Raw genomic sequence first — 26,267 nt, forward strand, 5'->3', positions numbered from 1 at the left:
AGAATTTATCACGTGAAGAGGAGAACACATGAGAAGATCATGAAGCTGGTCTGCTGTAAGGTTGGTGCGGTCCATTAGGTTGGGATCCAGTTAAGTCTTTCCTTGGTGATGTTGCAGGCATCAGGGCCAGGGGTGGGGACATTGGTCAAGAGGGAAACATCAAAAGGTGGCCACGATGCCGTCGGGCTGGATGTGAGATCTTGGAGGAAGTTGGCAAATTAATCGTAGTTGGAGATGTGGTGCTCAGTGTTGTGAACCAGAGGGTAAAGGATCCTTGCCAGGTGTCTGGTTGTGTTGTAAGTGGGGCCTCCCGGATAGGCCACTATGGGCGCAGGGTTAGGTGAATCCATTCAGTGGCTTATCGTTCTCTTATAGGAATGGAGCCAGTAAATTCACAATCACCATGTATATACATACATACATAGCACCCCAATCTGAACAGCGTCAGATTTGATAAAGACCCATCCTCTCCTCTTTCAAATTCGTATAGCTGCTGGTCCTCCTCCCCCCCCCCCCCCCCCAATTTTGACAAGAAATCACTGCTCCTGCATACAGATAATTTACAGCGAACATGAAACATATGTTGCCTTGTGACAACCCTGTGAAATAATATCCAAAACTGAGACATTCGGGTCATGTGTAACTAGGCAAGCATAGTCTTGTTACTGAATGAAGGAGTTACTTTTTTTGTTGGAATGTCATTACATATGCTTGTGGTTGAGTTGTCTACTCACCAATTTCCATCTGAACCTCCAGACGTCCTGGCCGCAGCAAAGCTTCGTCAATGAGATCACGTCTATTTGTCATACCTAAGCAAATTAAATGTTACACCTGTGAACTTTTCGGTATATTGTGCTACGAGCAAAAATATGTTGAATACACATACCCAACTTTACAGATGGGGTATGTGGGGTTACTTGCATTGTTCTTCTTTTCCCCTCCTCTTAGAATTTCCATTGTAGGGCACTGTCAAACAAAACACGACTTGTGGGGCACCATTGTTTGAGTACCCCACAAGTACCCCACAAGTACCCTCACGTAAAAAAACTATTGAAATGTCCCTCTAGTTGCTGTGGTTGTAATACTTTGGTTTCTATGGATTCAATACATTTGGCAGTAATTCTTAAAGTCTTTTTGAGAATATGGAAAGATAAGGCTTCGCCTCGCCCATTATGTGGAGGAGGCAGCTGTCGCCGGCCTCGCAGACGAGCAACCCGTGAACAACTCATGAACACCACATACACACATGCAGTTGTGTTTTACTATACTCCGGAGGACAATGCTTTGTTTTTCCCTTTTAAGCACATAAACGTACAATTGAGGACCATTTTGAACAAAAGACCCAACCCCGAGGACTGAAAGGATCTCTTGTTCTCCCATTGTGTGTCGGTCCTCGGGGTTATGTAGGGTAGGCATACACCGCGTTATGGGGAAGTTTTTTATTGTTAGGGAAATTAGGACCGAGTTATGGGGACTTTCTGCTGTCCCCATAGCATTTTCGGTTCCCACAAATACCTTGCACAGACGAGTGTAAGTCCCCACAATTACGGAACAAGAATTTACATTCATGTACACACACTCACACACCCACATGCACCCTTTCTTCTGTATAGCATAGCAGTGATGTTTAAATATTAAAAATAGTATAAAACCAGGATTTTGCCCTTAAAATTTCCATACCAACTTTGCAGACAGATTCATATGTAAATGGAACATAATTTACCGATGATGAGAATGTTATTAAGCTGTTCCACACCATCAATTTTGGCAAGAAGCTGGTTTACCACTGTATCATGGACTCCACTGCTGCCACTCTGAAAAACAAATTCAAGAGAATTACTGCAGTAGTTGTGACCAAGAGTTCAATAAAAGAAATGGGAACATGAAAACTAATTAAAGATACAAACGGCTAACAGATATCTAGAAAGTTTTATGGCATTCTCTGGCTGCATGTATGTACAGCACTGCATGTGGACTGGCCACCACATGCAAACTAGAGAATAGCACCATTTTTGAGTTCAGAATTGTTGCACATGCTCTTCACTCTGTAACAAGATTGGAATGCTATCGGGTAAATATAAATTCAACTTCTAGGGTTACCTTTACACAAAATACCGAAGGCCGTACTGTTTGTTTCTTTATATGTCAACCAGTGTTGGAGCAAAGGCTTTGACTCTCAAGGCCAAGGCCAAGGCCAAGGCTTTGACCCTCAAGGCCAAGGCCAAGGCTTTGACCCTCAAGCCTCGAGGCCAAGGCCAAGGCTTAACCCTCAAGGCCAAGGCCAAGGCCAAGGCCCTGTTTTATGAAATGACCACTGATATAGAACTAATTATAGTCATTTGAGTGACACATCAAAGAAATTTTGTTCTCCCCCCCCCAAAAAAAAGTGGGTCAAAAAATGACGGCTCAGTGGGCTTCGGGGCCCGCTTAAGGGCCCCGAAAAATTTTTGGATTCGAGATGCTCTGTGGTGCGATTTGAGGCAATTTCTGACCATTTTAACCGATGTTTTTTGAGGAAAAGATGGTGGTATACTCATTGCCTGCCTTTATTACGACGTCACATTAAAAAAAATGGTTTCGTTTTTTTGGGGGGGGGGGGGCATGGCCCCTTTTGGCCCCCCTGGATCCGCCCTTATCATCAGGAATTGCTCGTTACGAAGAACAACATTTCTTTAATTGCAATCAACATGCTCGCATAGGCCTACACCGTTTTATGACTGCACTGTATCTATTAAAGTATAAGTTCAGGTCTTCAATATGGTTTAACTAAACAAAATAATGATTTACTTCTATATTGACACACGATTCTCCCAAGTGTAACAAAAGGGGGATCCAAGAAACTGATTTGGGAATTTTTTATTTGCTGGCCCAACATGGTCAGAAATATCAGCATTATCTAAAACAGATACATGCAAATCTTTAGCACTTATCAGGGAGACATATACAAACAATCAGATCTATTCCATAGTTATATGCAATTAAAGTGATCATCTCATTAGCCCCACAAGTGTACAGAATATTTTTGCAGCAAATCTACTACATTGGTAACAAAATGTGATGCTACAAAAGTGGAAGTGTGCCCAACACACAAATTTACAGGGTGCTTCCCTTCTCCATGGTAATACAATTAAAATGGTAACAGCAAAATTTCGAACAGATTTATCTGGAAAATGCAAAAATCTATGGGCCTTGAAGAGCCTTGACTCAAAATTGCAAGGCCCTGAACCCTCAAGGCCAAGGCCAAGGCTTTTGCCCTCAAGCCTCAAGGCCAAGGCCAAGGCCCTAAAATCCAGCCTTAAGGCAGCCTTAAGGCCAAGGCCCAGCATCAAGGCACTACATCACTGATGTCAACCCATACATTTTCCAGCCAAAATCATTGTTCATAAAGACAAAATTTGGTATTTTCATTCCAAAGGCGGCTGTAAAGGCAACAAGAAGTTCAAGACACACACCAAGACTGCAGTGTACAGTGCTTGCGTCTTAAGAAAATTATCTATGGCAGCGAGACTTGGACGCTCTACTCCCCTACAAGAAAAATGACTTAACTCCTTCCATATGAAAAGCCTAAGGTGCATCCTTGGCATCAGGTGAAAGATTGAATCAAAAATATTAAATCCTGGTTACTGCTCAGACCACGAGCCTGAAAGCCATGCTCCTACACTGGTGCCACCGCTGGTTGGGCCATGCTCACCGCATGGCGGAAGGGAAGATTTTATTTTTTTTTATCTTTTCTTCTTCTCTTTCTTTTTCCACTTTTTTTCCCCATAGGATTTGTACACGTTTTCATTCTGCAAGCCACTTTGGGAATTCTTTTAAATCTGATCAACTTTTAAACTTTCGATGGTCATTAACCATCATCTAAAGATATATGCCAAAACTTTTCGTCATCGTGACGTCATCAGGGGTCACGCGACATCCATTTGAATGTTAATTTTTACAGTCTTATTAATATTGAACTATTGGGCTGATTGGTCTGAAACTTGGTATGTATATAGTCAGGGAAGTGTTATGGATGAAAACTGGTATGTCAAGGTCACGTGACCTTCACTTCCGGTTTTACAGCAAGTGGTAATTTTAGACCCCTATATCATTTCTCATGAATCATTCATCTCATTGGGTTGAAACTTCACATTAATACAAAGCTATATTGACAGATAATTATATTGCATTATTATAACTGTGCACTTAATTATTATCATGTTATGACGTCATGAATATTTGATGAGGCAATCTTTACAGTCTTATAACTTTAGAACTATTTAACCGACCGATCTCAAACCTGGTAGGTATATATACAGGGAAGTGTTTATAGATGAAATTGGTATGTCAAGGTCATGTAACCCCTACTTTCGGTGTTACCGGAAGTGCTAATATTAAACCCTTATTAGCATAATCTAATGAATTATAAATTTGATGGGATTGACACCTTATATTAGCATTAAGCAACATTAAAGGATAAATATGTTGCAGTATTGTTAATGGGCAATTTATTGTTTTCATGTTATGACGTCATGAATATATAGACAGGAAAGTGTTATAAATGAAAATTGGTATGCAATTATTTTAGATAACACTTTCAATTTTAAAAGTCACAGATTTTCGAAAAAATCATTCAGTTATTTTCTACTGTCCAATAGACAATCAAAAACATGTTGGGAACAGCTCTGTGAGTTGTTCACTCACAACCACATAGTTCTAGTTATTTATTAGCCTGCTTCCACAATTATCTTTAACGAGTGATCTTTGACTTTGTGTGTGAACTTTCACATCATTATCGTGTGAAGGTTCCCATGTTGCATCTGTGACCCAAGTTTGGTTCCAATTCGACATCAAGTTTTGAAATGAGACCAATATTACATTTTCTGCCTATTTCACAACTTGACCTCAGACAACCTTGGTATGTGACCTTTTACATCATCATATGAAGTTTCCCATGTTGCATCTATGATTCAAGTTTGGTTCCAATTGGACTTCAACTTTTGAAATGAGACCAATTTTACGAATCTTTAACCAAAATACCACATACATACATACATATATACATAGTGAGTGCATAGTCTTTTTTCATGAACAAAGTCCAGGTGAGGAAAAAAGAGATGACATTTTATTTTTTGATGTTGAGGCGGGCACACGCGCAACGTCAACATTAGAAACCAACTCGATACCGACAGATACCTCCACAGCAGTTCCTTTCATCACCCCACGATCAAGTTTTCTGTCAACCAGGCCCTTGACTGCAGGGTGTACAACATCTGCGACAAGGAACACCTACCGCAGAACTCCGCCACATCACCACAGCACTAAAACGTAATGGATAAAAGCCAAGCCAAGACTCAAGATCCTACATTCACTCTCGACCAGAGAGTGAATGTTCCTTTGATCTTGACTAGTTGAGCCACTAGGTCATTTCCCTTCCCTAGACATTACTTCCCACCACATTCAACATATCCTCCACGAGTATTGCACACACAGCACCCCTGAAGATCCAAAACCAGATGCAATCACATAAGGGCCAGCAAGACCCAGGACCAGGAGTGTAGTGGCAAAGAGTATATCAGTGAGACTGGCAGAGAGGTCCCAGCCAGCCTCACTGATTTACTCTTTGCCACGGTACCCCAGCGACATCTGGCGCTCCATCCTCACCACACAGTCCAATGGATCTCCAACACCCTCAGACAATTTAGTTTCCCCACCCTATTCAGCCTATGTTTCATATACACTTGGCAACCTTTCCTTGTGCTTCTCAATGAACACAAATCCCATGGCACATGCAGAGATTTTGACAAATCCTCCATAGTCAAGCACTTCCACACATAAGATCACCAGATCAACTGGCAGCGGGTTGATCTATCACCAGCATCAAGCACTGATTTCCCCCGCCGCATCAGCGAGGTCACTGAAATCTTCAACCACGACACAATATCGCATCCTCACCACACATTCCAATAGGTCTCCTACACCTAAGGGCAAGTTAGTTTCCCCACCCTAGTCAGCCTATGTGTTCCCTATACCCATGGCAACCTTCCCCTGTGCTTATAAGATTTGTTCAAGATGACTAAAGCCCCATGGATTAATTCTGATTTGCATCGCCCCCGGACACATGTGGGCGCATGTGGGCACACGCGGACGCACGAGGGCACATGCGGGCGAATGCAGGCAACCCCATGCCACACGGGTCTGCCCAGATTGCATGGGCCCATGCGTTCCTTTGAGTGCAATTGAGGGCAATTGCGTGCCATTTTGTGCTGACCTTTTGACCCCAAAACCAATCCCAACTTGGCTACTCTAAAGGGCAACCTGCTACTAAAGTTAGACACCAAAATCTCATTTCAAACTCAAGTTATCCAGAAACCATTTACCTTTAACTCACCACGGTGCACTCAACCTTTGACCTTTGACCTCGAAACCAATCCCAACTTGCCTTCTCCTAAGGGCAACCCCCTACCGAAGTTACAATCCCAAACAACATTTCTAACTTAAGTCATCATCCGGAAACTAAGCTGCCCGGACGGACGGACGGACGTACGCTCAGCATTGTGTTCCCATTATCCCTTTTTCTAAAGATTCTCTTCTGGGGTGATGTTTTTCTATTGTGAAAATAGTGGGGTGATGTGTCCTGAAAGGAACATCACCCCACAAGGGGGGTATGGTCATAACAACCCTACGGACGTACGGACGGACGCCGTGGGCGATGACAATACCCCTCGAGCCTCTCGGCTGAGGGGTAAAAACAACACACAGCTGTGCATACAACAAAATAAAAGATCCCATTTCTATTGTTTTAGCCACTGTGACCTTGACCCTTGACCTTGCTCCAAATGGAATAAGCTTCTTAGGATTACCAAAAACAACCCCTGAACCAAATTTGAAGTTCATATGTTAAGTATTTCTCAAGTTATTGCGCTGACAAAATTTCTTTTGTTTTAGCTACTGTGACCTTGACCCTTGGCCATTTGGCCCTAAATGCAACAGGCTTCTTAGGAGTACCAAGATCAATCAACAAACCAAATTTGAAGTTCACATGTGAAGTATTCTCAAGTCATTGCGCTGACAAGATTTCTATTGTTTTAGCCACTGTGACCTTGATCCTTGACGTTTTGGCCCTAAATGCAATAGGCTTCTAAGGATTACCAAGAACAATCCACAAACCAAATTTAAAGATCATATGTTAAGTATTCTCAAGTTATCGGGCTGACAAAATGTCTATTGCTTTAGCTACTGTGATCTTGACCCTTGGCCATTTGGCCCAAAATGCAACAGGCTTCTTAGGAGTACCAAGAACAATCAACAAACCAAATTTGAAGTTCACATGTGAAGTATTCTCAAGTTATTGCGCTGACAAGATTTCTATTGTTTTAGCTACTGTGACCATGACCCTTGGCCATTTGGCCCAAAATGCAACAGGCTTCTTAGGAGTACCAAGAACAATCCACAAACCAAATTTGAAGTTCACATATGAAGTATTCTCAAGTTATTGCACTGACAAGATTTCTATTGTTTTAGCCACTGTGACCTTGATCCTTGACGTTTTGGCCTTAAATGCAATAGGCTTCTAAGGATTACAAAGAACAATCCACAAACCAAATTTGAAGTTCATATGTTAAGTATTTCTCAAGTTATTGCACTAACAAGATTTTTATTGTTTTAGCCACTGTGACCTTGATCCTTGACGTTTTGGCCCTAAATGCAATAGGCTTCTAAGGATTACCAAGAACAATCCACAAACCAAATTTAAAGATCATATGTTAAGTATTTCTCAAGTTATCGCGCAAACAAAATTTCTATTGTTTTAGCTACTGTGATCTTGACCCTTGGCCATTTGGCCCAAAATGCAACAGGCTTCTTAGGATTACCAAGAACAATCAACAAACCAAATTTGAAGTTCACATGTGAAGTATTCTCAAGTTATCGCGCTGACAACATTTCTATTGTTTTAGCCACTGTGACCTTGATCCTTGACGTTTTGGCCCTAAATGCAATAGGCTTCTAAGGCTTACCAAGAACAATCCACAAACCAGATTTGAAGTTCATATGTTAAGTATTTCTCAAGTTATCACGCTGACAAGATTTTTCCGGACACACCTGACCACACATGCACACATGTAGTCGTGTTTTACTATACTCTTGAGGACAATGCTTTGTCTTTTCCTTTGTCCCTGTAATATAACACTCTCCCATAGACTAAGCACACAAACGCACGACCGAGGACCGATTTCAACAAAAGATGAACTCTCGAGGACAACAAAGAATCTGTTGTTCTCCCTTTGTCTGTCTGTCCTCGGGATGTATATAGTTCACGTACACACTTACATAGGCATAGAAGTGGGGTACTTCCTTTGTACTCGTGTACAAAAATTTTGCAACATCGCACACTTATGTCAAAATGCTCTTATTTTAACCATAGTTAATTTCCTGGGCTGAAATTCGGACTTAATATCCCTGTTCTAAAACTCTTCCATTTGCGACAGATCAACCCACCTTGGAAATTCCTAGTTTTTGAGTAAAATCCATATATCTATTTCGTGAAAAAACTTGTGGGGTACCAAAACGGTACCCCGCAAGTCGGTGGGCATTCCTTGTGGGGTACCTCCCATTGTTCTGGTACCCCACAAGGCAGTGTTTGTACACGAACCCACCCCCACCCGTGTGTAAACACCGGCAATCGTTGATGCCCCATTGTCCCTAATCCTCATTCCTTTGTTTGTACTCTCATCAATTTTGTACACAATTTGAGATCGCGGATGTTCGGTCAATCGTGGACCCTTTGTTTGTGCCCTAACCCTTTTGTCCCCCTAGTCCACGATTGCCGGTGTTTACACATTGCCACGATTGCCGGTGTTTACGGTGCAAACCCACCCACCCACCCACGGAAGGACAAGGCGGAAACAGTATGCCCCTTCGGCCTCGCCTAACAAATGTGACACAAAAACAAATGTGACACAAAAACAATTTCCACCTTGTCCTTCCCACCCACGGAAGGACAAGGCGGAAACAGTATGCCCCTTCGGCCTCGCCTAACAAATGTGACACAAAAACAATTTTGAAATTAGCATGTTGCATCCATGAGATATGGCGCTTAGGCTCAAAAATTTCAAAAATATTACACGATGATGTCATGATGATATCACCTCAATTTTCTCCTATAACACATCCTGGTCTACCTACCTACCAAGTTTCAACCCAGTCGGAATTACAGTTCTCCAGATAGAGGACTATAACATATGCACATTTATGATGACGTCACGTGACCCACGATGATGTCACCATGAGGTCACTCTTCAGGACAACACATTGCTACAGGGATTTAAATTACAGGGAACAAAAAGAAGAAGAAAAGAAACAAAAGAAGAAAGAACAAAAGAAAGGCTTTCTTTGCGGACAAGCCAACATTTTTTTAACGAAAACAAAGGCTGTTTCGGCCGGTTGCTGTAACAGCCAAAAATACTGCAAGTGAGACTTGCCCAATGCAAGTGAGGCTTGGCATGCGGGCAGTTTTTATAAAGTCAGTGTCCCTTACCTAACCAAAATGGAAGATTTCTATTGTTTTAGCAATAGTGATCTTGACCTTTGACCTGTTGGCCCCCAAATTAATAAGGTTCTTAAGACTACCAAGAGCAACCCACAAACCAAATTTCAAGTTCCTAAGTAAAGTACTTTTCAAGTTAATATGCCGACAATGTTTCTATTTTTTTTTAGCAATAGTTACCTTGACCTTTGATCTGTTGGCTCCAAAAGCAATAGGCTTCTTAAGACTACCAAGAAAAACCCTCAAACCAAATTTCAAGTTCCTAAGCAAAGTATTTCTCAAGTTATTACGCTGACAATGTTACTATTTTTCTAACAATAGTGACCTTGACCTTTGACCTGTTGGCCCCATCAAGAACAACCCAGAGCTTTTACAGAGGTCTAGGCAATGTGTTAATCAGATTTAGAGGTGTTATAAAGCAACTGAAAATATCAAAATTATTTACCATTGTTCCACGTTGTTTACATATTGCATCTATCTCATCAAAGATGATAATATGAAGTCCACTATTGGCTCCGCACTGCAATAAAAAAAAAAAGAACATATTGATGACATACTACCGACTAAACAGGCATGTTAATACATAAACATCATCCAAATAAAAATGTAACAAGGCTAAGCATACTTCAATTTGGCATCACGGTACTTTCCTCATTTTCTACAGCTGTGACAGGGGTTCGGATCCCGCCTGGGCCAATGTCACTTATGTTCCAGCTGCTCATTTGGTTTGTGCGCTACCCTCTTAACCGAAGAAATGCCGACACTGAGCAAACACGGCTGCCCACTGTCACAGTTTGACCCTCTGAATAATGGGTCAACATCACTTTTGAATTACTTTGTTAAATTTTTCTTTCCATTCCCAAAAAAATTTAGGCATTCAAATTCACTTTTGTTAATCCTTGCGTGAAAAAAAGAGGGCGGTTTGGTGCCAAATTAGTTGCTTTTGGTGTCGTGTACTACAAAAGTAAGTTGGTCACAAATTCGAAACAGGCTTCAGTTTAGGGGAGTAATTTTTCAGTTTTGCCGAGTTAGTGCAAACTGCTCATTATTGTCAAATGTCAAAAGGATGCCACGAACAGTGTGATGAATAAATATCATGGAAGAAACGCCCCGTTTGAATGAGAAGTAATATTAAGAAGGTTTTATTTTATACATTTTTACATTGAATGTATAAATATGATTGTACATGCAATGTAGTATGAAAGTACTTGGTGTACGGTACAGAATGTTGTTGATGATAGTCACTCATGCTGTTGTTCTCTCCAGTGGTGTTAAGAAACTGGTTCATAATTCCGAGTCATAAGTATTTTAATGCAGCACTGACAATACGAACATGATGAAAGACGAGTGTCAAGGAAACAAATCAGAAGTACCTTGATTTATATTATTTATTAAATAGTCCCGGCTGACAATTACTGAGACATCCTCTGCAGTCTGGTCATTCTCAAATGTCAGGAATGTAGAAACTGCTACTGATTATGTTGGCACCTATGTGAAATGTCCTTCACCCAAATTATCCTTGGTTTTGTCATGTCAAGATTTATTCACCTTTTTTTCAGTCTTAATATTAATACATTTATAGGCCTACAAGTCTAGCTCTGAGGATTTAAATTTGGTCATGATTAATGGGGCCCTAAAATGTGCAGCCCCCAGCACAACTAGCCAGCCCCTTTTAGTTGCTGCACAGGCTGATTCTCTCTTTTACACATGAATGCTGTGTGCCACTTCAGCTTTTCACAATTTTTTGGAAAAGCTGCAATAAATTTAATTTCTAGGATTATTTTCAATCCAGTGGGTAGTCACAACTGACAAGAGGATGTCCACAGTATCAAGTATCCTTCGGACATGAACCTGGCCTATCCATGTTAACCTGCTCAAAGAATAAACTGGTGTTTGGACCTTACAGTAAAGTTCCATGTCATAATGTAGTACTGTTTTTCATTTCAAACAAATGAAGTGTGCAGTTTTTGTTTTACTTCAGAGCTTGGAAGTAAGGAAAGGGAGGAAAGTGAGACAGGTACAAAAAAAGCTCACCCTCTATGCACATATTTACAATTTTGAAATATTGAAAATGGAAGCATGGAGTAAAAATATCATTTTGACAGTCACGGAATCTCCAAAGAAAATGTTTAAAACTTAGTATATTTGCACAACATTTCCTTGATTATCACAATTCTAACCATCTCCCCCTTCTTTGTTTTCAGCCAAGGAACATGTTGACTGCATCAGGAATATGGGGGAACCCTGGAGTGAATGGCTGACATCTCTAGATTAGCACTGAATAATAATAACAATAACACAATTTATAGCACGCATTTTCGCAAGTATCAATGCGCGACTAAGGACAACTCCAGAAGACAAGTTACAGATTATGTCGAGAGAAAAGATCAGTTTTCAGTCGGCCATTAAAGTTGTCAAGAGAACTGATGTTGCGGATGTTGTGCGACAAGGAATTCCAACGTCGGGGACTAGACACTGAGAAGGCCCTGTCCCCTGCCTTTTTGAACTCGCGTGGAACTCTAAGGTTGTTACTGGAGCGGAGGCCACTACGGCTGGGTGCATTAAGGTTGAGTGATCCCATTGTGTACTGCGGCATTGTGTTACGAAGTGCTTTGTGCATGAAAACTGCTGTTTTGAAGTTGATGTGTTGTCTAACTGGTAACCAATGTAATTTTTGAAGGAGTGGAGAGGCATGTGTGTGTTTGGGTTGAGATAATGTGATACGAGCGGCATTGTTTTGAAGCTGTTGGAGTCAATCAACCTCATACTGATTAATGCCATTGAGGAGAGAGTTGCAATTACCAAGTCTGGATAGTACAAGTGCTCAGACAGTGGCGTGGCATGAGTTTGTGTCTATGTATTTACATATAGATTTTATAAACATATTTATATGTATTGATATGTACTTTTTTCTGTGCGATTTATGGCCCTACTGAAGATATCTACTGGTACTTCTCTTAATTTGAAGCACTGTACATGTATATGTTAAACCTTTAAACCATGCATTTTAAAAATGGAGTATAAACTGTAATCAGTATGTCTCACAAGTATATCTACTTGTTGGATATGCCAGGTTGGACAACATCTTCATTGCATTACGACTGAGGTAAGGGAGTCCACCTCAGCTATGTGAGCACCCTTTCTGCTTGTAAATAAACACGCAAGTGCCATGGGAACCTCTCCATGGCCTTGTTTGTTTATGTGCCTTTGATCCATATCATTGCACACATCAGCAGTTGAACTACCAAACTAGCTTATTGGGAATATATGGGGTAATGATCCTCCTTAAAGGGAAGATACGATATTTGCAAAAATAAAAAAACAAAATGATCGAATTACCACGAAATACCTTACTGGATCACAGGGAACGACAGTCTAAAGCATCCTGTAAAATCGTGGCTCCTGGTGTGCCGACACTGTCAGGAAAGTTTGTTTTATTACAACGCTGGTCCAGTGTTGACCAGCGTTGGAGAAAACTGGCATTTGTTCAAAAACTGCTCCTAATTTTTCATATTTAGTTATTCCGCATTTTCTTTGCAATTGATTACACACCTGTGAAGAGGTACAAGCCAGCTAGACTGATTCTCTGACCTTATAATTCCCCAAAGTCTATAAATTGCTCAGTTTCATCTCAAGTGGGGTCAGGGAACCAGACTACAATAACAAGATCGGTTTTCTTGGATTTTCCAGCATCTCCGAGCCCTAAACGTGAAACAAGTCAGTGTAACAAATTTGCTATAACATACTCATCCTCCAAATCCATTAATTTCTGAAAATTGCAGCAAAAGCAGAAGTTGTACATTCCCTTTAACATCCTCTAAGTAATTTGGTGAGTTTATACAACGTATGGTACAAAGCAAAAAGAGGCAGACATCATGCAAATGAGGCTTTGCCCCGCCCATAACACAGGGGGAGGTGGCTTCATCGCCTGTTGCCCGTTTTGCGGTCAAACCTAATGAATAACTCATGATCACATAAACATAAAAAGTTTCCTCTTTAGAGTATAGCGGTGATAGCGGTGATGATGCAAGTCAGCCAAGCCTATCAAATTTTGTGAGATTATGAAGCTGATACAATGTAATAGTAAGAGATACGAACAAATTAAAATGGAGTTGTTTCGGAAAGGCTTCTTCATTAATCCTTCTCTCGACAAAAGTTAAATTCCTCCCCACAGAAATGTGGATGGTGTCTATGAATGAATACTAACCTGTAGAGCATACCTCTTATGCATATTTCCCAACACCGGCAGGTATTTATGCTAAGAGTGTGTACAATAGCGCCCCTTGTGAGCGTCCTCTTTTCTCGAGCGCGAAGTTGGAGCACCCATAAATCGAGGATAGTGGGGTAGGAGGGAGGGATGAAGGTAGGAGGTATTTAATCGTAGACCCCATCCACACTTCTGTGGGGGGGGGGGGGAGTCTATGTCACTCTACTTTGTTGTGCCATTTACTTATGCACAGGCTAGCACTGTGGTATTGGGGGTAGGTCATGCGAGATGCTATTGTATATTCACAGGGGCACGTGACATGAGACGTAACATGAGATGTAACCCAGATGGGCTCCGCTGCTCCACATGTGGGTGGACAGGCAAGCCCAGAAGGTCTGTTTGTTCAAGGCAGTAACTATGCAGTAGCCTTAACATAGCAACCGAGACCAGGCTGCGCTACGGGGAATTGCGTCGTATTGAACCAGAGCCCACCGGCACATAATTATAAGTGTACAGTGGGGCACACAATGATCATAAGAGGCAAAGCCTTATGACATAATGTAAAAGGTTTAATAAGGAATCACAGAAAGGACACTAGCCTATTCTAGGGAAGCCCACTGTAAGGGGATGCAGAGATTTATTTCTACACCATTTGTAAAAGTGGTGAAGTCTACTGATGTAAATTCTTCTCTTTTTCTTGGTTTATGTTCTCTGACTGCAGGCTGCAATGGTCGCAGCTCTTTGAGAAAGGCGTGTCGTGCAGACGGATTGCTTGACAGCACCCAGCACATCAGGTGAAGTTCCTGCTGAGCCACGTGAAGGAGACCCGAGCTGGGCTGGAACAGCTGACAAAGTACCATTGGACGGTGAACCAAGAATCTGGTTAACCTTGGGAACCAGGGTTTGCGTGGCCAGAAGGGAGCTATCAGGTGAACCTTGCAGTCTTCCTGCTCCAGTTTGGTTAGTACCCGGAGATGAGGGAGAACCAGGGGAAGGTGTATACAAATAACCTGTCCCACTGCATCGCCAGTGCATCGGCACACGCAGTAGACCAGTTATTGGTGATTGTATCGAGAGCAAACAGCTCAGGACTGCCCAGCCCACTACTGATACCCAAAAATGTTGGGAAGCGTTGGAGACTGCCAACATCTTGAGTACATTTATGTGACTTGAGTGGTGTTCGGGACCCCAGTGACCCGCTGCAATGGGCAGGTGGAAGGTAGCCCCAGCCAGAAAGTGACTTGTCTGTCATGACAGTCAATGATGGCTGGGGTGTGAGGTTGGCACTGTTGGGCCACCAACGGAAGTGCAGTATCAGCCAGGGCGTGGTCGGCACCAGTTGATTTTTGTGGTGACGACTTGGCCAGTAGAATGAAAGTAGGTGCAGTTGGATGGGATGCATCCTTAACTTGCAAAAATATACGACATCAACCATGCTGGTCATGAGGCCTAGCAACCTTGTAAGAGGCTTGTAAGATACATGAAGATCATCACTCTGCGCTTTGAAAATGTGGCTTGACTGTCTTCACTATCCACGTAGAGACTTGGGGCAAGGTGGAAAGGCCGAATGGGAGCCTAACGGATATCTTTGTATTGGATCCATACCAATCTCAGTGCTTGAACCTTGTAAGAACTTGGACGTATGTGTCCTTCAGTTCTAACTCGGTCCTGACTAAAGGATAACCTTGAGTGTATCCATAGGAAGTCTTTTGGATGAATAAATCTGACTGAATCGTAACTAGGTCTGATGACACCGCAAAGTCTCCCACAGGCCAGCCAGCAGGAGGTCGTCATGAGTTGGGCAAGTTGCCTACGCCGGAAAACCACAGCTGAGTCGGGGCCGTTTTTGTCGGTAATATGCCGAGTCCGTGGTCAGTGCAGCCTCGAAAATATACTACAACAGATATATCACATAATCTTTGCAGATATACTTCAGCGGATTGTGGCAGGGGATAACACATGACTGTGTGTTCTTGCCCAACGCTACTCTAGTGGTTAGCAACTTTGAGAATGATCCTTTCAATAGCCTTCAATCACTTTGCCTTGACTTGCAAGCAATTACCTCGCAAAAGGAGCCTTTCCCGTTAGAAGGAGGGTCTCAAATCTTTGCAAGTGCCCTGCGATGGGAGGAACAGGGCGCCTGGGCCGACACTCGTGAAAACCAATCGAGCACCAAGTGAAGGCCATAGTATGGACAGCAAAACACAGTGGTCAACATGGCTGCTCGAACTGTCAAGTTATCCTCACAATCCAAGTGTATTTGTGTATTAAATACTTTGAGAGGAGTAAGGATCTAAGAGGCCAAATGCCTGTGTGGCGGGAACCCCCATGCCAACCCAAGTCTGTTAGGATAAGTCTGACTCCTATTGGGGTGAAGACAATCTTCCCAAACTAAGGCTCTTCCCTAGACGAGAGATCACTCAGAGCAACCTTCAAGGCTAAGGGTGCAGGTCTGTTTTGGTGGAAATCTACCGCCCGATTGTGAATGATTGTTAATTACCCTTTCAATTGCACAATGGACCTGTAACAGAGACACCTGAAACAGAATTGTCGGTAACCTCAATCAACAATGATCATAATTTATTCAACAATAATCAATAAATGTACAGTAATTGGAATTAATAGGCGTGGTTGTTCTATTATCTGGGTCCTTGAATTATTGGAGAGATGAGTCAAGTCTACTGCACGCAGCAGCAATGCGCAACAGCATCGGGAATGCACAACAATGCACCGCAATGTCACCAATGCATCACAATGTCTACAGTGCGCCCCAGCAACAGCAATGTACAACCACACAGGCAATGTACAACAGCATAAACAATGTACAGTAGCACAAGCAATGCACAGTAGTACAGCCTTGCACCCGCTACGCATCGACCATGCAAGCCAGTCAGCAACGTACAGCTATATAGCCTTGTACTTGCTACACATCAGCCATACATGCCAGCGTAACCCCAGCACAGCTCATACGACTATGTACAGTTTGCGCATAAGCAATCCCAAAAAACGCAGAGCACAAGTAATTCACCTCTTGCTCGCTCGCTGTCCACAACATCAACCCACCGTAAACACGTGAGTACAGCCCTCACGTGCACGACAATACGCGCATACATGTACATGCACTAAACCTATGGCGCGCTAAACCTATGGCGCTTGGCTAACCAATCACGTGCATGCAGCAACGGCACGGAGCTCCTAAGCTCCGCCCAGTCACTAACACACAGTGATTAAGCGTTAGTGCTATATGGTATGACGTCACAATTAAACTGGCTCCAAGCTCTCACACACTTTCCGCCACACCTGTAACAGGGCATGGAGCTCTAACTGTCGAGTTATCCTCACAACCCAAGTTTATATGTGTATTAATTACTTTGAGAGTAGTAAGGATCTAAGAGGCCGAATGCCCATCGTGACGGGAGGCCAAATTTAACTTTATTCAGAGTGTCCTCAAGCTTGCCGTGAGTCCGATCTGCAAAGGGCCGCTTGGAGAGGGCCGACAAGCCAAAATCGATTGGAAGGCTTGTGTAAAGTTGGCTGTGAAGACCAAGTCCTCACCCCTTGGCATTTGCCGTGGTGGGAATGGTCCAACGAGTCGTCACAATTAGAAGAAAAAATGGCGTGATGGATAATTGGCCTTATTCTTGGTACTCTGCTGAAACAGATCGTTTGTTTTTTGCAACCCTCTGCTATTAACAAGATGTGGCAGTGTAAGGGTTCTTCCAACAGTCCGCTTTTCTGATACCTGAAAAGGAGAGTCCAATTCCCTGTATCTGAAAAGGAAGCTCCAAGCAGTTCAGTCTAGGAAGTTGTCACGCTGGGTGTTTCCTGAGCTTGAGATTTTGATCCTCAAATTCGGGAGGGAACTCTATGGCCACCGATCAATCATGGTCACAGAGGCTTGAAGATGATGCTAGATGACTGTACGAGCATTTGCTTGATGTTGCCTCTTGAAGGCTCAGTGCGAGCATTGTAGTTCTGCAGAGCTCGTATGGGGCACCACCATATCCTCTGCTACTAATGAAGAGGATGTCAACTTGGTCGGAAATAACTGGTCTGGAAATAAGTTGATTTATTCCATGTATTGAACTTCACCTATGGAATAAAGTAAACGCGGTCATGTGCCAACGGTTATGACTTAGTAAATTAGTGAAATTCTCTTCTTAAGGCAAGCTACTGCAGCAGCCAGAAAGAATATGGGTTTCGCAAGCTGACAGAAAGGAGAGCTTCAATGTACCGGTACCTGTTGGTTCCAAATGGGGCTTAGGCGAGTGACCCAATGACGGTATTTGGATCCAAAGATGGTAGGCGTATCTACCAGTACTTCACAGTAGGATGTCAACTGATAAACCTGTCATGCATCAGATGTGACGAGTGTGATTTTGAAGAAACTGTAGATCTATCATTGGAACCCTGATAGAGGACTACAATTATGGCTCATTGGTAACCCTGGACAGTAGATATCTGAAACTGGTGTGAAAGATTGTCAGCGGAATCCCAAACGAAGGTGCAGATGTAGATCGGGGATTGGCAGCTACTATCATACTGTTAAGTTCAGCACCATCTCTCGCTTGCCAGCCATCACTATTGGAGACCCAGCTATTCATCCGGCCAACCATGCTCGCAACCTTGGTGTTGTCATGGATTCATCTGTCAACTTGACACTTTACGTGAACTCTATGTGCAAGTCCGCGTTGCTTGGAATCAGAAAAATTGGTCAGATTCGAAAATATCTGGATGAGACTACTACCGTCTGACTGGTTCATGCATTTGTTACATCGCGACTTGATGCCTGCAATTCACTGCTCTATGGTTTGCCTGAAAATGAGATAAGTAAACTGCAGCGTGTCCAGAATGCTACTGCTCGCCTGGTTCTACGTGTACCTCGCAGAACGCCCATCTCACCACTCCTACATCAGCTCCACTGGTTGCCGGTCAGAAAAAGGATCGTCTTCAAAATTCTGCTGATTACATACAAGGCCATTCACGGACACGCTCCTCACTATATAACTGATTTGGTCGAGCGCTACACACCAACCCGGAAATTGCGTTCCTCCAATGAAGTCCTCCTACAGCCTCCATGCCCAAGACCTCGCACTATTAAAGTTCTATGGAGAGCGATCTTTCTCCTACGCTGCAGCCTACCAGTGGAATAATCTGCCAACCAGGCTTCGTCAAGCAGAATCACTGGACACATTCAAATCTCTCCTTAATACTCACTTATTTTCAACTTAACTTATTTATTGTGTGTTTTTAGTGCCTCCCATGATTTGGTTTTGCAAACGATTCTTAGCATATACAGTTATTTACAGTATTTGTTCACTCGGTCTTTATGTATTTCGTTTTATAAATTTTTTTTTCCTGGTAATTTTTGATGCATTTTTTGGCCTGTTGTTGATTTTTGTTACCAGGTTTTTGCCTTTTTCGTGATTCTAATGGCTTGCTGTTTGGTGTTTTGATATACATTGTTTTGATATACATGTAGTGATAATTTTTTCGCATTTTGCTTTTTTGGTTTTGGTGTTTATGTGCTGCATGGTACCTATTTTTTATTGTAGCCATTTATCCATCTCCTGTGTTGCATTTTACGTTTTCTACTTTTAGGGCTCTCAAGAAGTATGTGGTTTTATATAAATAATTGTGTTTTTTTTTATTGCCTTTGTTTTGGCTTTCTTAAAGTGTATTTGTTTTAATTGTTTACTTCTGACATATTTGCTTTCTTCTCAGTTTTGTTTGCTTCCCTCTTTTATTACTTGTTTTTGTTCACTCAATGTTTCTGTCGCTCGTTATATAGTTTTCCTGGTAATTTTTTTGTGCCTTTTTTGACCTGTTGTTGATTTTTGTTACCATGTTTTTGCCTTTTTCATGTTTCTATTAAATGGCTTGTTGTTCCGTGTTACATGTGTTGCATTATACCTTTTGCTATTGTAGCCATTTTCTTCTTATAGCACTCTTAAGGTGCATGTGGTAGTTATAAATAATTGATGTTTTGATTGCTTAAATTTCCTTTTGGCTTTTTAAAGTTTTTAGGTTTGAATTGTTTTCTTTTGGCATAGTAACTTGCATTCTAGTTTCATTTGCCTCCGTGTTTTAGTACTTGTCACTGTATAGCACTTTAAGTAACTTTCATATTTTTAGTATTTTCATCGCCTATAGGTTTTTACGTTTTAATTGTTAGGTGCTTAAAGGTATTTTTACATAAAGCGCCATAGAAATGCCTTTATTATTATTATTATACCCCATGGGGAATCAAATCTGCTTCTGATTGTAAAGACTGTAGCTTACAGATAATGATAGCATCCAGGCGTAAAAATGGAGAGTGGCTGTGTCTGGGTGTAGAATGATTGTTGTGAGACCAAGGTGGTCCAGAAGTAAAGGGCCAAAAAGGAGCTACATGTATGAGTGCTACAGTTATTTTTATAACTCTGTCTATCAAATGCATGAATTCCTGTCGTGTTGAAGCTGAAGGATTCTTCTAGACCAGAGGACCATAGGATGAGTATAAATTTGGCGAAAGGCTGGAATTGGAAGCTGGTAGCCTGGAAGGGATGCAATACATGTAGATAGGTGCAAGTGCCGGTAGCATTCTGAGAATGTTGAGAACATTTATCTGAATACTGATGGTACAAGAAATCATTCTGTTGAAGTGATTTCAATACCTTCTTTCTGGCCAGGTGGAACGTTAGAAGGAACAGCCAACTGTAGTACATGACATCTGAACTGTGAAATTGTCCGTCTGGACCAAGACAAGCTTGATTAGGACTTTGGATATGAGCAAATGCAAGGCCTTGAGCACTGTCAATAGCTCTGGTCATTGCTGGTTGAAGGAATGCAACTGGCTCTCTTTTAGTTGGCCAAGTGCTTGGTACTAAATGACCATCCAGATGGCATTTCAAACCCTGTCCGTGGTACCCATTGCGATGGTAGAAGATGCAGTTACATTGTCCTGAAAAGGCCATCAGTGCAGTAAGTTCATAGCTAAGATGGGTAAATGGAATCCCTTTGGAGGTGACTCTTAGCGTAGATGGGAAGACAAAGGAAAGGTTGCACAGAACGCCTGTGTGTAATGCTCCAGGGAACTAGGTCTATCACCAAGATGCCAGAAGGTTCTGATGCCATCACGTTGTGTCTAACGTTCCCCAGTAATAATTGAAACCAAGTTGGAAAATGTTTCAAGGTAGGTCAGCTGTCGTGAAGGAGCTCGATACTGAAGATGAAAAACAACATCAAATGTGAGTTAGGCAGACTGTTAAAGGCTATACTGGAGATACATGTAAGATCTGTTATAACCGTTCATCCAAGTACAAGAGCCAATGGATGTTTTGCTGTAAAAAGAATGCACAACGGTGATTCTTATAAAGACCCAAAGGAACTGAGAAAATCCAAAAGGTCTGTAGCGAAACCCTGTAGGTATGCAGAACTCCACTTCTGATGACCCACATACATGCATATGGGTACTGTACAAGTATTAGTATCCCAATGATTGATGGAAGCAGCAAACTAACCTGTCTTCAGAGACTGGAGGGAGGTAGACAGCGTTTCCATCTGAAGTCCTATGCTGTATGTAAAAGTTTGATAACGGGCCGCCATATGTCAGACCTCTACCGACTGGGAAAAAGGGTGAAGTAAGCCAAACCCGATCCAGTTGGAAGTATCCTGATCTAGTTCATTCCCTAAGGAAAAATATCCTTCTCTAAAGCAACAAACGAGTGTATGTTGAGGCAGAAGCTCGTGGTCAGGGAGAACCGAGGTAGATAAGAATTCCAGACAATGCTTCAAAGAAGTGTCTGATGAACCCCCTATGTATGAAGTTACATAAAACCACCTCTGACCCGACTCTGTAGGACAAATACTTGTTCTAAAGACTCGAAGCAGTGAAGATAAGTCAAAATTTTGCTGCATGCTAAGGATGAAGAAGACCGGTCTACAAAACTCCTGGCTGAAGAAATTAATCTCAGTAAGTTGAATCATGCTGGTTTGAGATAGACATAGAAGATGTACATGCATGCTAAGCACCGATGAGGATCAACTTATCTCAAAGTATGGAATCCTGCACCATAGTCTTGCCAATTAACCTGACATTATGCAACCGACTAATGAAAGAACCATTCATTCAAGAATGCCACAAAGCCGGAAATTTGCAACAAGTCCCAATGCAATTCCAACAATCTGGACAATAAACAGAATGATAAAATCTGCAATAAAACTGCATCACTTAAGAGAGATATCAAGGCAACTTGCAAGGGCACCAGACAAAAGAATGATTCTGTGAAGGCCCCGAGGCATAGATGGAAGAGTAAGGCAGTAATCCTTGGTCTATTGTAATAATCAACAAACCACCTCAACAGGCTGATGAATATAAACATATAATTTTTTTCTATGAAAGAATGCAGCATCCAGACGCCAGTAACGTTTGAGTACAAGTCCATGGAGTTAAGACCTTTTTTTTGTTTTAACAATCTTGTAAATGTTATCAAACTAAGGTGGCATTAGGTTGCAACATACTATCCAAAGGTAGCTTGAGCGTAGATACATATGAGCCTGTAATATGAACATGCTCAACTAGTACTAGAGGACCAACACACTGTCATAGGATGGAAAAACTGAAAGCTTACCCTAATAGCCGGTTGAGTGCTGCTAATGGAAAGGCTGTCATCACATATTCACTGAATAAGTCATATGGAATTAGAAGAGAAAACCCAGAATGCTATCTCTGGGAGACTACAATGAGTAATAGAGTAAACACAATCGAATCGGCCCGAACGTCCGAAGTCAATCTTCCGTCTGAGTCCAATTGAAATCGCAAGTTGGAACCGTGAACAGGCTCGGGAGCGGAGGCGGTCCGCGCCGGGTCGATCCCCCAGCGCCGTGGACAGTCAAGCAGCTGGTTAAGTCACAGGAGTCCTACCGGAGTCACGACGACGCGTACATTGGATGAAAAATCCATGATAGAATGGAATCTTTGTCTCGGAGTTAAGAAGGAACCCATAAATCCTTCAAAGAATGTGGAGAAATCCCACGACGAGTACCCATTGGTAACACAAGGTCGCTTAACTGGTTAAGAAAGTGCGCCCTCTGTTGGGTGAAACCACGACGAGTGCATGTACGTGTGGCAACTCCTTGGGATTATTTTCAATGTCTTGGGAATTCTTGGGAATTTTCCATTTTGATGTGTGGCTACGCTACATGCACAAAGTACCACGTGCGTGTTGATATTGCGTGGCGGTACGGTCCTTGTTAAGTTTCTTATATTTCAAATTTCAGTTCAGTTCATTTAATTCGCTGGAGAGGAGTGCCTGTTCCCGATTATTTCCTACCATCGAACACGGGATTAGACCCGGTCATAGTGGCAGAAATATCACGCTTGGAGTCTTGGTTGGAGGGTGATTTCCCGGAAGAACGACTTGAGCTAGTAGGCCTAGTAGAAGTAGTAGTAGTAGTAACAGTTTTCAGTTCCGTCTTGGCGTTTATGTCCGCCATTGTTACAAGCACAGCGAATACAGGGGGAGTGTGTAACAGGGCTATTTAAGGGACATGTATGGGCACGGAGGGTGCAGAGGCTTGGGTGCTATTTTTTCAGCGAATGTTTGTACGCATGCGTGCTGATATGCAAATGTAGGTAAACAGAGGTGAGATGTTTTCTGTAATGGAATTACCTGTCTGTCCATGCGTTTATATTTGGAGTACTATGAAGATCGCTATATTAACATGTAAATTAACGTGACATTTTGATCATGTTTTACTTGATCATGTTTTACTTATCGCCATATCACCGATATTGTGGGAAAAAAATATCAACTACGAAAAAAATAACAGCGTTGCTGTTGAAACCCCTCAGCCAGAGTCAAGTTATCATCCGGAAACCATTAACCTTTAACTCAACATGGTGACCTTGACCTTTGACCTTTTGACCCAAAACCAATCCCAACTTGCCTACTCCCAAGGGCAACCCCCTACCAAAGTTAGACACCAAAATCTCATTTCTAACTCAAGTTATCATCCAGAAACTAAGCTGCCCGGACGGACGGACGTCCGTCCGTTCCAGCCAGACGGAATTGTGGGGTGATAGCATTGTGTTCCCATTATCCCTTTTTCTAAAGATTCCCTTCTGGGGTGATGTTTTTCTATTGTGTAAAAAGTGGGGTGATGTGTCCTGAAAGGAACATCACCCCACAAGGGTGGTATGGTCAGAACGTCCGGACGTTCTGACCAGACCACCCTTGTGGGGTGATGTTCCTTTCAGGACACATCACCCCACTTTTTACACAATGGAAAAACATCACCCCAGAAGGGAATCTTTAGAAAAAGGGATAATGGGAACACAATGCTATCACCCCACAAGTCCGTCTGGCTAGAACGGACGTTCTGACCATACCACCCTTGTGGGGTGATGTTCCTTTCAGGACACATCACCCCACTATTTTCACAATAGAAAACATCACCCTAGAAGAGAATCTTTAGAAAAAGGGATAATGGGAACACAATGCTATCACCCCACAATTCCGTCTGGCTGGAATGTCCGTCCGTCCGTCCGTCCGTTCTAGCCAGACGGACTTGTGGGGTGATAGCATTGTGTTCCCATTATCCCTTTTTCTAAAGATTCCCTTCTGGGGTGATGTTTTTCCATTGTGTAAAAAGTGGGGTGATGTGTCCTGAAAGGAACATCACCCCACAAGGGTGGTCTGGTCAGAACGGACAGACATACGGACGGATGCCGCAGGCGATGACAATACCCCTCAAGCTTCTCGGCTGAGGGGTAAAAATCAGTATCACCAGCGCAACAACCAATAATTTCCATTTCACAGCACCAAACACTTCTACCTACTCTCTTCTGTTCTTCTTCGGCAGCACTGAACAGCTTTCTGATGTTTGCCTCTGATTCACCAACAAATTTATTGAGAATTTCTGGCCCGTTTACAATCTGTGGTTGTCTTGAGTTCAGCATAGTTCCTATAGTTCGGGCCATCAGTGTTTTCCCTGTTCCTGGAAAAAAAATCAATTAAATGTGTGTTATTTATTGTTTTTATTCTTGTGTTACTTGCATCATTTCTGGATCCCAAGACCAATCTTGACACAGAGTCAGTGTAAATTCACACTTGTTGCCATCATGGAGTGGATGTTGTGCACAATATCTGTTACAATAGTTCAACCATTGCTGGGCAACGCAACCAGTGCAACATTGTGCTTGGATCTGTCTACAGGTACATATATATAATATTTTTTTTGTGAGGGACAGCAGCACCAAATGTAAACTGCTATTCATCCCACCAAACTTTTCAAAACATTTTCAGGTTGCAGAATTTCTGTCTTGACTTGTATTCAGAGCACAAGACTGATACATCTGTTTCCACCGGATTTTTCTTTCGCTAATCGCTAATCATGTAATCTTGTCAGAAACAGAAACCGTAACTGTAAACATTCCTTTCTGAACCTCTTACAAATTTTCCCGCTCAAAACCTTTTCTTGACGTATTGACTGACCTAACATGTACGTATCTTTGTTAACAAATGGCCGTACACGATCAAAGACAACTGCAACAAAAAAAACAGCCAATCGACTCCCCTTTCAAAAGTTCTTAGCCCATTCTTAATTTTGATTGAAACATGAAAATAGTAAAGATTACTTAAGTTAAAAGCAAATTGCGCTTTTGAATTTTCATTCAAAATGGTCACAACAATAACCATTTGTGATCAGCATACCATGTACTGAAGGGGTGAATCTTAAAAACAAAAGTCCAATGGAACATTGTTTGTTTGGAGAACATTATTAAAGTACTACTGCTTTTGGATTAGTCAAATCCCTCAGCTCAGAAAAATGGGTAGCATTTAAATTTGTGTGCATGTCACATTTTAAAGTTCTAATTTCTCCCATGAAAGCCAAAACCCTTCATAATAATTTGTGAACTCCATGAACAACTACAATGCCTTCCATGACACCCAACTATTTCATGTGCACACACTAATAAGAATTAGTGTTTCTGTGGTCCCTTTAAGGGACCACAGAAATAGAATACTGAAACAGCATATTTCAGAATATATTCTGTTTCAATACTAAAACAGAATTGTAACTAATAGTTACAATTTTTTTAATGTTTAAATGTATAATATGTTTGTGGTTGAAGGTGCCAAAATAAATATAATTACAACTAGAGGTTGTAGGAACAACCACACGGTGTTGGGCCGTTGATGATGTTGACGTTGATTGTTGATTGTTGATGGTGATGTTAATGTTGATTGTTAATGTTGATGTTAATGTTGATTGTTAATGTTGATGTTGAGGGTTGAAAAATAGTGCGTGTAGTAATTATACAGAGGATAGTTTAAAAGAGTCAAGTGAGGATCTGCACGCGCGTATGCTACTGTACTGTATACTTATCAAGTACAATCGTTACAGAAACCCATTAAATAGCTCATATCTCTAAAAGTAAAGGTCGCACACCATTGGCGCAGTACAAAATATTGCTTGCCGTACACTCTTTACCCCAATGCGCATATTTTTAGAAAAAAAGCGCCCCAACCCAATTTTTGTGAATCATAT

The 26,267-nt window shown here is 41.9% G+C and overlaps 1 protein-coding gene across 2 annotated transcripts in view; it reads right to left on the bottom strand.

The window, feature by feature from the left end:
* LOC119722623 (vesicle-fusing ATPase-like) overlaps window positions 1-26,267 on the bottom strand; it is a 236,076-nt gene that overhangs the window by 94,871 nt on the left and 114,938 nt on the right. For both annotated transcript variants that reach the window (XM_038192822.1, XM_038192821.1), the window contains exons 13-16: window positions 24,556-24,713; window positions 9,972-10,046; window positions 1,724-1,814; window positions 735-809 (exon numbers count right to left, since the gene is read on the bottom strand). In XM_038192822.1, coding sequence (XP_038048750.1) covers window positions 735-809; window positions 1,724-1,814; window positions 9,972-10,046; window positions 24,556-24,713 — 399 coding nt within the window. The remainder of the gene's footprint in view (window positions 1-734; window positions 810-1,723; window positions 1,815-9,971; window positions 10,047-24,555; window positions 24,714-26,267) is intronic.

Source organism: Patiria miniata, unplaced genomic scaffold, assembly GCF_015706575.1.
Source record: "Patiria miniata isolate m_02_andy unplaced genomic scaffold, ASM1570657v1 HiC_scaffold_16, whole genome shotgun sequence".
Lineage (NCBI taxonomy): Eukaryota > Metazoa > Echinodermata > Asteroidea > Valvatida > Asterinidae > Patiria > Patiria miniata.